The 15,185-nt window shown below is 37.6% G+C and overlaps 1 protein-coding gene across 6 annotated transcripts; it reads right to left on the reverse strand.

Moving 5' to 3' along the window:
• Positions 1-9,102: 9,102 nt before the first annotated feature.
• Positions 9,103-14,920, reverse strand: LOC145795545 (choline/ethanolaminephosphotransferase 2-like). 6 transcript variants are annotated; one of them, XR_014336653.1, is made up of 8 exons: positions 14,361-14,920; positions 13,264-13,385; positions 12,318-12,383; positions 12,043-12,134; positions 11,875-11,912; positions 11,315-11,712; positions 10,833-10,901; positions 9,103-10,053 (listed from the first exon to the last, which is right to left on the reverse strand). XR_014336653.1 is itself a non-coding variant. In XM_082880278.1 (8 exons), the coding sequence occupies exons 4-8, from the start codon at positions 12,073-12,075 to the stop codon at positions 9,977-9,979; spliced, it is 312 nt and encodes a 103-aa protein (XP_082736404.1). In that variant the 5' UTR covers positions 12,076-12,134; positions 12,336-12,383; positions 13,264-13,385; positions 14,361-14,917; the 3' UTR covers positions 9,103-9,976. The 6 variants fall into 6 exon arrangements, 2 of the variants coding, with proteins under 2 accessions (XP_082736404.1, XP_082736401.1); XM_082880278.1 differs by having other exon boundaries at positions 11,315-11,409; positions 12,336-12,383; positions 14,361-14,917; XM_082880275.1 differs by having other exon boundaries at positions 11,315-11,409; positions 14,361-14,917.
• Positions 14,921-15,185: the final 265 nt, after the last annotated feature.

The following is a 15,185-nucleotide window of genomic DNA, read 5'->3' on the forward strand; positions in this document are numbered from 1 at the left end:
GTGCTGACCGAAGGGAGAGGCTTAAGAGGGTCGACATTGGTGAACTTTAGGATAAAATCCACGACGGCTTGTCCTTCGATAGCAATGCGGAGTCGGTAGGAGATTTCATACTAGCTGAGTTCGATAGACCACTACTGTGAGAACCCGAATATAAAAATTAAGTAAATAGTTAAATAATAATATTACAATCTCAAATATTTTGGTGGTGAATTCTAAGGTGTAAATTAAATATTATTGGAGGATCCTTTAATTAATTTTTAAACCTAAAATAAATTTATGGTGAAAGTCATTGATTTAGAAGCAAGATTTATTATTAAAAAAAAAATAGAGAAGATGGTGTGACTTGAACTCTAGACCATAAAATTAATAAGTTAAGCTCTTACCATTTGAGTTGCATGTAACTTATATATGTATTTTGTATATTTATCTATCTATTTGGCCTAAGTGTGCCCACCACTAGTATAAAATAAAATAAACACAAACCCTAACTCTTGTTATAATTGTTTTCCACAACACTAGCAGCCCTAGCAGCCGTGGGTTTATGAAGGAAAGAGAGGGGTTTTTCAATCATCAAGATTATTGTTGTAGCCAAGAAGGAGAGCTTTGGGTGTGTTGTGCTGTGTGCAAATAATCACAAACTTTAAAAATCAAGAAACCATATCAAACGGATGAATTTTAATCTGAAATTTTTACAGTAGATCAATTACATATTGAATTGCATATCTGATTTTTTTTCATAATTTTTGGGAGTCGAAATCCATATAAATTGAGGTATTCAAATCTGTCCAGGAAACTAGTCCGAAACAGTAAATTCGGGAGTGTTGTTCTCTTTGGGTATAAATCCAAAAATTATCAAATTAGTGTCATTAGAACCGGTTACGAGTCTAGTTTTGTACGTTTTTGGCCTTGTATTGATTGCTCGTGTATATTAAGAGAACCGTCAATTTCTTTAAAGTACTGCAGAAAACAACCAGTTTGGATATAATAAATTGTAGATAATTATTTTGATAAGCAAATCAAGTGAAACCAATTGGGTTTGAAACTTAGGATATATTAGATCATATCTGGAGGTTATTGGAATTTTTCGAATAGAGCGGAGCGGGTTTTGTAATTTTCAAAGTTAGCGAATAGGTTGGAAAGGCTTGTTTGAAACTCTGTTTTATCTTAAAGTCACAATTAATTAAGTTTTGGCCAGAACCCAAGTCTTGGGTGATTTTAGACCTTGAAGAACATGAACTTAGGTAATATTTAAGAGTAACGGTGAGTTGGGTTGAGCCGTGTTAGTGCACTCTAGTTTGGGGTTACTTAGTTTATTATTCTTTAGTATTTTTAAATTAGTAGTGACGTATAGTTTTCATATTGGTTCAGGACACTAGTTGAACTTGCATACTTTATTCGAGGATTATACTATTTCGTTTTCAGGTGAGTAGTTTCATGCTACATATTTTTATAAATGTTCCCCATACCCTGAACTGTTGGAAAATTAAATTGTTGTTTCATGATTAAACTGTTTTGATAAATTATTATATTATCAATTGAATCAAATTATTTCTGAAACATGTGTGAACTTGGCATACTGTAAACTATTTGTTTTGGTCTCATGTTTATAATGATGAACTACCATGTTTTACGAAACTGATGTGTATTGATTATTGGGACCATGTGTGTATTTAGTCCAGGGAAATTATTCCACTGTGTGTGTTGATTCTGGCCACTAGGGAACAGATCCGGGTTGGGCCGTGATGACTCTAGTGCTCAACGATTGTAAGGAAAAGACCTTTAAAAACAACTAGGTGACCTTCAATCGGATCGTCTTTGAGAAAAGGCCGAGGTGCCACCCTGAGGATGACTCTTAGTTCGGTATTGGATCCAACGGGGCTTATAGCCTGAGAAATGTGTGGCATATTATTTGTTTTTATTGGTACCCAGAAAATTATTGGTGTTCATGTTATAATCTGTTTTAAGTGGAAAATGCCATTTATCATGTTCTTGCGAGACATGAGTATTTTAAGTGTTGAACTGTGAAACCTTCTTTTTGAAACAGATTGTATTTACCAAACTGTATGCCAATCTAGTTTCTGTGATATATATCTTATTTTGGAATTGAGCCATGTTTTCAAAACTGTATTTACTATCCATGTTGTTACTCACTGAGCTATCAGCTGACTTAGTTGTTTACCATTTCCAGGTGTTAGAAGGACTTAGAATGGACTCATGGCGTAGCGGGGACTCAATTGCATGGACCTCTAGGGCATTTATTTAATTTGTTTTAGGTTGCTTTGTCGAGTTTTGTGCATACATTGTGGTTGGGTTTTATTTAGAATTATTTTATTTTGTGGGCGGTTTGTGTTCCATTTAGTATATATACATTTTTAGGAAGTTGGTTATGACTTATTTTTCACTTCTGGTATATCACTGGATTGAGTGTTGATTTATTTATTTCTGGGCTATCATCACATTTATTCTTTATGGTTTTGGATTCATGTTTAGGCTTACGTGTGCCTTGGGTTAAGTCCCTGTGGGCCACGGCCGGTCATGCCCGGATTTGGGGTGTGACAACTACATAAGTCTCTTAGAGGATTTCGGCTGCTGCATGACTTTTCTTCAAGGGTTGGTCAATGAGAACGGCTATGGAGTGGGCTTGAAAGTATGGTCGAAGGCGCCTTAAGGCGATGCCTAGGGCGAGTGCTAATTTCTCTAATAGGGAGTATTTCTGTTCTGCTCCCCTGAGCGCGTGGCTGATGTAGTAAACCGGGCATTGGACCGAATCTTCTTCCCTAATTAGGGCGGCACTGAATGCAGTATGGGAAACGGCCAAATAGAGGAAGAGAGTTTTCCCTGGAAGTGCTTGAGAGAGGAGAGATGAGAGAGGACTTGGCCATATACTGTTTCAGTTGTTGGAATGCCTCTTTACATTCGGCATTCCAAATGAAAGCCTTCCTAAGAACCTTAAAGAATGGGAGGCACTTGTCAGTCGCTCTTGAGATGAAACGGTTGAGAGTGGCTACTCACTCTGCCAGTGAGCCGTTGAACCTCCCTAACAGTTGTGGAAGACCGCATTTCGGTTAAGGCATTAATTTTCTCTAGATTGGCTTCGATTCCCCTGTGGCTGACCATAAAACCCAAGAATTTGTCAGATCCAACACCAAAGGCACATTTCTCTGAGTTCAGCGTCATTTGGTACCTACGTAAGGTCTTGAAGGTTTTACGTAGATCTTATAGGTGATTTAAAGTTAACTTGATTTTAACGAGCATGTCATCGATGTAGACCTCAACATTCCGGCTGATCTGGTCTTTGAACATAGCGTTGACCAAGCGCTGGTAGGTGGCCCTCACGTTCTTTAGCCCAAAAGGCATCACGTGGTAATGGTAAGTTCCCCTGTTTGTAATGAAAGACGTGTTTTCTTGGTCGGCTGCATGCATTAGGATCTGATTATAGCCCAAAAAGGTGTCCATGAAGCTAAGCATTTTATGGCTCACCATCGTATCGACTAAAAGATCTATCCGGGGTAACGAGTAGCTATCCTTGGGACAAGCGCGGTTGAGGTCGGAGCAATCCATGTAAAGTCGCCATTTGCCGTTGTACTTGCAAACCAAAACCACATTGGATAACCACTTCGAATAGTCCACATTTTGAACAAACTTGGCCTACAACAATTTATCCACTTTGTTAGTGATGAGGTTGTTGAGCTCTTGATGAAAAATACATTGTTTTTGGAGGATCGATCGGAATTGGGGCTCGATGCTGAGGCGGTGAGTGATAGTAGAGGGGTCGATACCAGGCATGTCGACGTGGGTCCAGGCGAAGACATCCTTGTGTTCAGTGAGGAGAGCTATAAGGTCAGCTTTGGCTTAAGGGCTCAGCTATCTGCTGATTTTAGCTATTTTCGTTGGGTCTGAGGAGGAAATAGGTACTTCAACTAACTCCTCCATTAGTTCCCCCTGAGTCAGTTTCTCTTCATCCCTACTGTCAAAGCCCTCAATGATCATGGCCTCCCTCGTCTTGAGCTTTTCTAATGAGCCTACGTAACACTCTATGGCTATCGTCTACTTGCCTCTCACAATGTCGACCCCTTGGTCAGTTGGAAACTTCACGATCAAATGGTAGGTAGACGTCACAGCTTAGAGGGCATTGAGAGTTGTGCGTCCAAGTATGATATTGTAAGCCGAATGACAGTCGACAATTAGGATGGTGAGGAGTTTGGTGGACTGTCGTGGATACCAACCGATGGTGATTAGGAGGTCAATGGAGCCTATGGAGGTCACCTGATCCCCAATGAAGCTGACCAAAGGGGTTTGTAGGGGCAACAACATTTTTTTCCCGACCTTGAGTTCTCTGAAGGCGTTGAGGAAGATAATGTTTGATGAACTGCCATTATCGACAAGTACACGCCTGACTTTGTATTTTGGTAGGAGAGTAGAAATGACCAAAGGGTTATCATATGGGTAGCGGATTCTTGTGTAGTCCGCATCCGTGAAGGTGATCAACTTCGACCATTGTTTGGGTTTCTTGTGGGGCCGATCTACCATCGTCACTTCTTTATGCGAACCTTGCTTGATCTCTATAAGCTCGGCTCGTTGTACCGATTGAGATGGTCCACCGTACGCGAGGCCCCCTACAATAAACCTGATGTCTCCCAATGAGGGTGCGGGCCCTCCTTGGGCTTGAGGTTGTTGTTAGGACCTGTCATCATTCCGTCTAGGTTGTTTAGGCTACCTAGGGAGAGTGCGTCTGTCATGCTGCCTTGGGGGGTCAACCCTGGTTCTTTGGTTGGGAAAGGTTGTGGTGAATCAGTTTAGGCGCCTCTGATGGATTAGTTCCTCAACGTGGTCCTTAAGATTGACGCACTCTTCAGTGTTATGGTCGTAGTCTCGATGGAAACTACAGTATTTGGATTGGTCTCATTGGACGGAAAGGGGTCTTGATGGTTACGGCCATTTTAAGTTATAGTGACGTTGAATTTGGTTCAGGACTTGTTCCATAGGAGAGTTAAGAGAGGTGTATTGTTCAACCTGACTAGATGGACGGGTAAGAGTCGGACGATCGGATTGTGGGGGTTGGTCCGTATATCGAGGATGTCAATAAGTGTATTGTGAATGTCTGGGCTTAGGTTCTTTTCTCTTTTCTTTGAATTGTGGGGGTGTAGATGTGGAATCTCGGCGTGTCGCCAAAAAGTCTTCGGTGTTCACGTATTTTTGGGCTTTGGTGAGGTGGGTGGCCGTGATGGTCGGAGGATTTTTTGAAAGGGAAAGGAGAAAATCCGATGGGCACAAGCTGGCCATGAAGACTGTTAGAATGACCTTGTCATCGTTCTCTTCAACCTGCAGGGTCTCTGTATTGAAACGGGTGACAAAGCTGCGCAGCGATTCCCCTTTCGTTTATCGAATATTTAGCAACTGAGTTGCTAGATGCCGTTGCCACTGAGCACCAATGAAATGGCTTAAGAAAGATTCGCTAAGCTAGTGAAAGGAAATGACAGAGTCTGGTTAAATCTGACTAAACAAGAGTCACACCGACCGCTTCAACGTGACGGGAAAAATGTGACATATGATTTTTCCTGGAAAGGCGTGGACGATCATGAGTGTCCTATATGCTTCTATGTGGTCGACCGAATAAGTTATACTGTCAAAGTTGTCAATCGACGACATTTTGAATTTGGGGGGTAGAGGTTTGGCTTTGATAGAAGCGGTGAAGGGGGAGTTGACGGTGAAAAAAGGTTTGCTCTGCATATTTTTCATGACCCCTTAGAGCTAGAGCTTCATAGCTTGTAGTTCTTCATCTCAAATAGGAGCATGGTCCCCTCTAACATGGAGCAGAGGTTGAACGTTGCTAGTTTTTCCCTCATGAATAGCAACGCTGTGTTGTAGAGGGTGATTGTGGAAGAGTGAGGATTGCTCTTGGTGAAGCTACGAGTTCAGAGGAGGGGCATGCAGACCTTTAAGATTCGATAGTTGAGCTTGTGGTACAAAATGTGGAAACGACCCTTGGGACACATGTGGGTGGAAAGGGTGATGATTATGGGCTTGTTTCGGGTTCTAGGGGATTTCTTGTGGTGGTGGAGGAGGACGGATAGGTAAGTCATGCTGGAGCAAGGTGTTAATCAGGGCCTGGTTTTGTTCGGTTAATCGGTTGATGCTATTTGTGAGTTTTGCAAAATACGGAGATGGATTATTTGGGTTGGATGACTCAGCTTGAGGTTTACGAGCATTGTGTTGTGAAGCCATGGATCTCGTCATAACCATCCACTCTGACGTAGAGGATGCATGATGGTGGAATTTCCTCCGGTAACAATGAACACAACTATCAATCTGGGGTTTCCCACAGACGGCACCAATTGATAATACAATACGGTCAATGGAATATAGGTTGGATTGATCCACATGCTCCACGGGTTTGCTGATCTTCGTCTTCTTGATGCGCGCCTGCAAAAGGTCCAATGGAGAGGTACCTAGATTGGAGAGGTTTCATTTTAAACCCAAATGAGAAACGATTGAAAAAGGTCATTGAATGTGGTGTAAGTCTTTAAGTACTAACATATGAATTTAGTGGCACGGAATTCTTTGTACCCAAAATTTTATTCATTGAAATGAATACGGAGTCATTGCTGTGACACCCCTGTTGTGCTCTATGTTGTGCCTAAAACAGCACACTTTCACCCTCTTTTCTTTTTTTTCTTTTTGTCATGTTCTCACTATGTTTTTTGGAATGATAAATTACACTTTGCCCTTATATTTGGTCACTTTTTTACTTTAATTCTTAAAATTTGTTTTTGTTTTATTGCTTTTTTTTTTTTTTGTTGATCTTTTAAGTTTTAGATTTTTTTCAGTTTAGAGAAAGAAAAAAAAAAGAGTATTTTTGTCTAATTTTGAACAGAAATTAACTGAAAAAATTTTGAAACATAAAAGATTAAAATAAAATAGAAAATTTAAGAATTAAAATAAAAAAGCGACCAAATGTAGGGGCAAAGTGTAATTTATCATGCCAAAAAACATAGTGAGAACATGACCCAAAAAAAAAAAAAAGAGGGTGAAACTTTGCCGTGACCTCTCTACTGTGCCTAAAACGGCACAGTTTCACCCTCTTTTCATTTTTCTCTCTTTTTTTTTTCCTTTTTTTTTTGGTCATGTTCTCACTATATTTTTTAGCATGATAAATTACACTTTGCCCCTATATTTGGTCACTTTTTTACTTTAATTTTTAAATTTTTTTTTAATCTTTCATGTTTCAGAATTTTTTAAGTTAATTTATGTTCAAAATTAGACAAAAATGCTCTTTTTTTTTTTTTTTTTTTTTGTCTAAACTAAAAAAATGTAAAACATAAAAGATCAAAATTAGGGGAAAAAAAAACAAATTTTAAGAATTAAAGTAAAAAAGTGGCCAAATATAGGGGCAAAGTGTAATTTATCATGCCAAAAAACATAGTTACAAGAGAAGAAGAAGAAGAAGAAGAAGAAGAAGAAGAAGAAGAAGAAGAAGAAAAATAAGGTAAAACTGTGCCGTTTTAGGCACAACAGGGGTCACAGACCCCATGCCCTTTTGAAACATAGAAATGAACGATAAATAAGAATTTTGATAATAGAGAATCGATGACCATATATATATATAAGAATATAAAAGGCTGTTGACAATCACCATTTTCAAGGTTCTGAGATAGGCTTTGGTGGCATTTTCAGGAAACCAGCAAGCCATATTTCTCTCTCTCTCTCTCTCTCTCTCTCTCTCTATATATATATATATATATATAGATTACACTAATGCTTCATAGCTTGAAAATTACAACACTCTCTCTTTCCCCCTTGTTTTGTATCTCTCTTTCTCTTTCTCTTTCTCAGACTCAATATTCTCTTCAAAACTTTCTCTTGCTCATCCCTCTATCATCCCTCTCGTCTCTGTGTTGGGTGGAGAAGTCAAAGCTGACTTTCTCTCGCTCATCCCTCTGTCAAACCCTCTCGCCGCCTCCGATCTCCGATTCTTCTCTACCGCCCGGCCTCCGATCTCCGTGTATACACACAGAGGAGATGGTGCACACAGATCTGTGTATGATGATGATGTGTTGAAAAGAAAAATCAGATTCTACTTTTTTTATTCTTTTTCTTTTTTTTTTATTGTTGGTTGTTGTTGATGAAAGCAAAAAAAAATTTGTTGATGATTGTTGGTTGTTGTTGATAATGATGTAATGTTGAAATTTTTCCAGATTCTACATTTTTTTTTTTGGTTGATCTCTATGGTGGGTTTGATTTTTGGTTGATCTCTATGTGTGATGATGACGATGTGTTGGGTGAGTTGTATTTTTGGTTGATGATGATTCTCTCTCTCTCTCTCTCTCTCTCTCTCTCTCTCTCTCTCTCTCTCTCTCTCTCTCTCTCTCTCTCTCTCTGTGTGTGTTGTGTTGATGATGATATGTTGATTTTTGGTAGATGATAATGATTCTCTCTCACTCTCTCTGCTCCTCTTCTCTTCTCTTCTCTTCTTTCTTCTTTCTTCTTCTTCTCTTCTCTTCTTTCTTCTTTCTTCTTCTTCTGCAAGTTCTTCTGCAAGTTATGGAAAAAAAGAAAAAAGAAAAAACCAAAACGACATCGTTTTGGGATTTTGGGCCATTCGAGCCTATAATCTTTCGAGTTACGTAGCGGGACTCTATATATTGTGTGTGTGTCTCTCTATGTTCTGATTCAAACGTTGAGAGGTAGGGAAGTCCTTCAGCCTTATCTATAAGGGTACATACTATGGCTTCACCTATTGGAATCATATATAAGCAAACAAAAACAAGTGAATTTATGGTGTAAATTTCAATTTCAATTTATGAGTGCATAATAAGAAAAGTGCACAGAATTTATGGTTTAATTTGTTAAATTTGGTGTGATATGAATTACATCTAAAATAAATTTAATCCTTATCAAATTCTTGATAATTTTCTAGATATATATATTTTTAGTACGTAGCATTGTAAAATAAGAAATGCATCAAGCAATGAAACAAGAAGAAATCAACTATAGGTTGACAATTTTTGTTGAATTTGCTCCACATCAGCTAAAGGATCAGTACACCATTCACTACAAGTTTTAACACTTTTGGCAACAAAAAAATTGGTCGCTAAAAGTTAATTTTTGGTCGGCAAAAGTTATCCGCGACCAATTTTTTTGGTCGCTACTTTGGTCGCCAATTGAGGGTCGGCAAAAGTAATTCGCGACCAAAATTGTGGTTGGTCGGCAAAAGTTGGATTTCGTGACTAAATTTTTGGTCGCTAAATATTTAATTACCGCGACTAATTTTGGTCGCGAAAAGTGATATTTTCCCAACCAAAAAGTTTGGTCGCCAATTGTGACATTCCGCGACCAAAAGTTTTGGTCGCCAATCGTGACATTCTGCGACCAAAAAATTTTGGTTGCTAATCGCGACATTCGGCAACCAAAAAGTTTGGTCGTCAATTGTGACATTCCACGACCAAAAAAGGTTTTGGTCGCCATTTGTTACTTTTCGCGACCAAAACTTTTGGTCGGCAAAAGTAAGTTTCCACGACCAAGAGCTGTTTTGGTCGGCAATAGATGTATTTTTTGCGACCAAAACTCTTGGTCGGCAATTGTCATTTTTTGCGGAAAAAAAATAATTTATTTGTCGCGACTAATAAATTGGTCGCCAAAGCAGGAAAACAATACACCTGCAATTCCTAATAATTCATTCAATCCATAATAAACCTATAATTTTAAAGTATCATTCAAATTAACTGAATCATTAACATTCGACACAATACAACTATTCTAAGTTTTCATTCACAAGTCACATCCATCTAGCATAACAAATTGAAACAATATATAATTCAGATTTACAGCATCAGGAAAATTGCTTAATCCATAATAAACCTAATAATTCAAAGTCAAAAGTTTTTTTTTTTTTTTTTTTCTCAGGGCATCAAAGTAAATCGCTACAGATACAAACAAATAAAGTAAGTAATTTTTTTGGCATTAAGAATATGAAGAACTACTCACTTGAATAAGCTCGTTGGTATAATAACAAAACTATTATTGCAAACAGCGTAACCTTGTTTGTTGGGATTTCTGCAGTCAAAAAATAGATGGATAAATGACAACATGAAAAAAACTAAATTAAATTAAAGCAACACTGTCGCATTATAACATTTTTAGTATGTTTCAGAAGCAAGTAGGACAGACCAGTATTACCAGAAAATGTTAATACCCCATACATTTTGGAACACACATTCCGAAACATGGTACCACTTTCATTCCAAATAAGTAAATTAATCGATCCAAAAATATTTTCCTAGTTATTTCCTTGAGCAAAATGAAATCAAATACGCTGAAAGAAAATCTAGAGAGGGGAGTTTTGGAAAGACAAAATGCAAGAGGCCATAATGCTCCTAGCTAGAAGCTTGTTTTTACATGATTAGTTTGCAAAATAATATAATATGTTCCATTAGATATCCACTTGTTAACAAAAAATTACTCCCATGTCTGTAAGTGCCTCAACAAATTTTAATATCGTGATTTATAGGAGGAGCCTATCTTTAACGTATCACATTTTAGAGCATGTAACAAACTATGTCCCGGTTTCCGTTTCTTGTCCTGGAATGATTCACATTCCAAGTAACTTTGGGACAAAACATATTTTAAGAGTAGAGTACACACATACAAAGTCAAAGATGATACTTCATTCTATATAATGCCCACCTAAAAATATATCACACAGAACTGCTAAGGTAAATTTTAGTTGGCTAGGTAAGAGCAATAAACACAGGATCAACAACATAGGCACAAAAGAATTTGCTACAAGTTATTTGTGTCATACAAATCTGTTTCTACATATACATAGGTCATACCATTTATCAACGGAACCCAGCTCAGAAATGGCAGAGACTTTCCAAAAGGTTGAGCCCACCAATCAGCACCTGAAAAAGAATGGAATAATATTATTACAGTATAATACCGCCTAAAAAAAATAAAAAATAAAAAATAAAAATCAATGAATATGAGTTGCCAGCAGGTTGCCAGAGCTCGCCAAAAGGTTGCCGCCAGATAACCGGTGATAGCCACGATGGCCGGTGGTGAGGTGGTGGGGTAGTGAGGAGAGTGCACACTTTAAAGACAAGTGACTTTTTTTCATTTCCAAAAATTTTGGAATCAATTCCATTGTTTTTAAAAACAAAATCAATATACCAAACAAGTTTCTTTTTCCAGTTTCCAAAAAAATGAAAACATTACCATACGAGGCCTTAGGATTTATTAATTGGTTAACATATCAATATCTATAAAGAATGCCTGCAGTATGTAAAAGGGCCTTAAATATGGTAAATGGCCATACCAAGTATAGCGGTAAAGAAATGGCACAAATATATCAGCATCAGACCCTCCGTAGGCCCATTGATAACGGGCATAATAAGGGTATTGGTGAAATAACTACACAATGAAAGAGATATTGATAAAGTTGCTAACCAAACTCCAAATTATTAGTATAATCCGAAAAACCAATGGCAAAACAGAAATATAACTTCACATTGAAAACATGTAGAGATTATGATTTAAATAAATTAATAAATCTTATAAAAATAAACTGCATCAAAAGCATCTGAGATGTTAAAACTCTGATAAGGTTAACTCAAATATTAAAACTCTGAGATGTGCAAGTATCTAAACTTCGAAATAAATACATAAAACTCAACTCAACAAAATCTGCTCCCAACTATTTCTTTCGCCAGTTGTCTGTCCTGGGCCATAACTCTCATAAGAAATTAATAAACAGATAAATATAGTTAAGCAGCAATACAACATAGAACATTGCCAGGCCAACAGGAATCTTAGACAAGTTAGCAGCCAGAAAAGTGTTCAGATTGCGTATGAATCAATTACGGATAGCTTACATACCACATGTAAATCAGACCTGAAGTGGCACACATAAGCAGCTGCACATTTTGACAAACTAAAATAAATACAAAGACAACAATTTGGTGTCCAAACTCTCACACTTAACTATATCCACTGCACAATGAATAGACTATTTAGTTCATTTGGGTCATAGTTTTAAAAAATTACCCATGTGCGGAAGTTCTTGCCAAATGATTCCATCTCAACTTTAATAACTCAGAAGGTTGTGACTAAATAACCAATATACATGATGGGGAACACTGCAAAAGGAAAAAATGGGGGAGGAGAGGGACACTACAACCAGTCACAAAATATCAAGCTCCGTGTGCATAACTTGAGGATTTTATCATACAGAAAGTAACACTGAAGGCACATATGTCAAAATTAAATCGATACAGAAAGGGACTAAAGTTAGATAAACAATGAAGAACTAGAGAACTTACCCGTTATTATTCCTTTACCTCCTCTATAATATGAACTAGTTAGTGTTCTGAATCTTTCATGTCCAGCTGCACCATGATAAATAAAAAATCTTAACCAAACAAACCTTTTTTAGCAGTTAAAGACAGTATCGAACATTGACAAATCCAACTCTTGCATTGAGCATTAACCTCAAAAAGTGAACCAAAGCAGGGAACTTTCCCATCCTAACAAACACTCCATTTTCCTGCCCTATTAATTTTATAAGTTTTTAGCTGCATGGAGCAACATAATAATAAACAGTTCTATACTCTCTGTTTGCTTCCACTCTCTTCATTTCCCCTCTCTTTTACCCTTAGAGACAAGAATTTTATTAGAGAACAAAATGATAGTACGCTGGAATTTGGGCCTCCCTCTAGGCACAGTTACATAAGTCCTTAGAATTTCACATATGTTTCTCTGCACACATTTAATAAACCTAAGGCTGCATTACATTTCCATCCTAACCACAGAATTTACTTCTTGGCACCAAACTCAAGATATTTTGCTATTTTAGGCATCCCAATAACTATCTTTGCAAAAAGGATTCATAATTTTGAATAATACAATTTATGTTTCTAGTTTGTTTAACTTCTTTTTTTTTTTTTTTTTTCTAATTTAATCGTAGAATAATCTAGTCTCTTTCTTAATTCTGCATTGCAATACTTTATCCTACAAGGACCAACAGATTGTAATGAAGTAGGAAGTAGGATGATCTAATAATACCTATATACATTTCCCACATGCTTCCCAATCTTCCTACTAGTCAAGCCCAAGGGGTCATATCACATGCACAATAGTAATTTGGAAACCACACATTATGCATTCTCACAAAAGTTCCTGGTATTAAGCATAAAAAACATTAAGGGTATGAAAGGGGAAATTCTAGGATTTTAAAAGAAAACAGAACATAGAGGAAAAGAGGGCCACCAGAGAGCGGAAGAAGAACAAAGGCAACAACAACCAGGAAGAAGCAGCATCATGGTTCTTCCATCCTTCCACCATCTCTCCAAATAAGACATCTCCTCCCATATAAATTTGCAGCGAGGATCCTGCAAATCCAAGTTCAAAGAATGCTAATTAGTGTAGCATTCAACATTAATAACTTTTTGCCATAGACTAGGCAAAGATAATATCAATAAACTAGCAATCCAACCCCAATTAAGTTCAAGGCAATTGACACGCACCATAATTGAGAGAGAGAGAGAGAGAGAGAGAGAGAGAGAGAAAACCTGTTAGTGAGCGTTTCACTTCTTAGGTTCATTAGTAGTTTTCAAAGCCAACAAGTATGCATATTTTCTCATCCAATAAACTAAATGCTTGAGTCCCCAAAAAATCATTTGTTAAACTACTAGATTGAACATTCTTGAGAGAGAGAGCATTTGGTAACGGAAACCTGCTAGTGAGCCTCTCACTTTTTAGTTCCATTAGTAGTTTTCAAAGCCAACAAGTTTGCATATATTTTCTCATCCAATAAACTAAATGCCTGAGTATCTAAAAAATCATTTGTGAAATTACTCTACTATATATTACCGACTTTTTTTTCATCACTTACATCCAATTCACTTGGTCCAATAATTGATGAAATATATAATTTGTCAAAATTCAACCAAAAATGTGAATTTGTGTGGAAGTATCTTATTCCGTAATGAAGACCATTAGATTCTTTTGCATGAAGTATAATTTTTTTCTCAGTAAGTTTACCGGCACTATAGTTAAGCTAGATCGAAAGCAGAATCATTGTTCATCAATAATCAAGATCAGTAAAACCCAACAAAATTAAGATCAAGCAACTACTGCTAACTAATTAAACTCTCAGTTCACAAACAGAACCCAACTGAATTCAGATCAATAAAGAACATTTCAAACCCAAAATTAAACCCAGATCACCTTTGAAATCAGTAAAACCCAACAAAATTAAGATCAAGCAACTAGTACTAACTAATTAAACTCAGTTTACAAACAGAACCCAACTGAATTCAGATTAAGGAACAACATTTCAAACCCCAAAATTAAACCCAGATCACCTTCGAAAGAGCCTCGACGATGGTATCAAGAATATGCCTCGACTGTCGATCATAATACTCCTCAACAGTGAGCTTCCAACCCGGGTCATTATGCGAATGAGGGACCACAAAAACCTTCAAGGTCTCCGAATCCCACTCGTTCCCTTCGTATCTCACCCTCCAACCCTGCTTCCACGGCCCAGAAATGAGGAGTCCATTAGACAGAGGGCGATGTCGATGGCGATGTGCGACGGGCAATGTCCACAAAAACCATCAGGCTTTAATTTTTTTTTCTGTCGAGCACCAAATGGGCAATGTCAGATGGGACGATTTCTTCTTCGGAGAGGCGGGTTTCGAGGGTGTCTTGCCATTGATTGTGGTGGTGGGTTTTGAGGATGTCACAGAGTTCGTTGACGAGTTGCTTGATGTGGGGTTTGAAGGAGAAGGAAGGGGAAGAACTGGGTTTGGGGTTGTGACGAGGTTTGATGCGGGAGAGAAGGTTTTCAACATGAGAGAGAAAATGAGGTTTGGGAGTCATCTGCTACTTCGAAAGTCTTGTTCCTTTCATTGTTCCACACAAGTTGCAACAGTAGTACATGTATACAACTAATGAGTGCCACGGTGGTTCAAATTTCCTTTCTCCCCTCCATCTTTCAAATTTCCCCCCAAACTTTTGGCGACCAAAAGATTAAATTAGTCGCAAAAATAGGTTCTTTCGCCGACAAATTTTTTTGGTCGCCAAATCTTAATCAACGGCGACTAAAATATTAGTCGCTAAAAATACTAATTTGGCGACTAATTTTTTTTGGTTGCTGAAATTAAGTTTTTCGTGACCAAATTTTTGGT

The sequence above is a fragment of the Camellia sinensis genome, chromosome 1 (genome assembly GCF_055761805.1).
Source record: "Camellia sinensis isolate YWXY chromosome 1, ASM5576180v1, whole genome shotgun sequence".
Classification (NCBI taxonomy): Eukaryota; Viridiplantae; Streptophyta; class Magnoliopsida; order Ericales; family Theaceae; genus Camellia; species Camellia sinensis.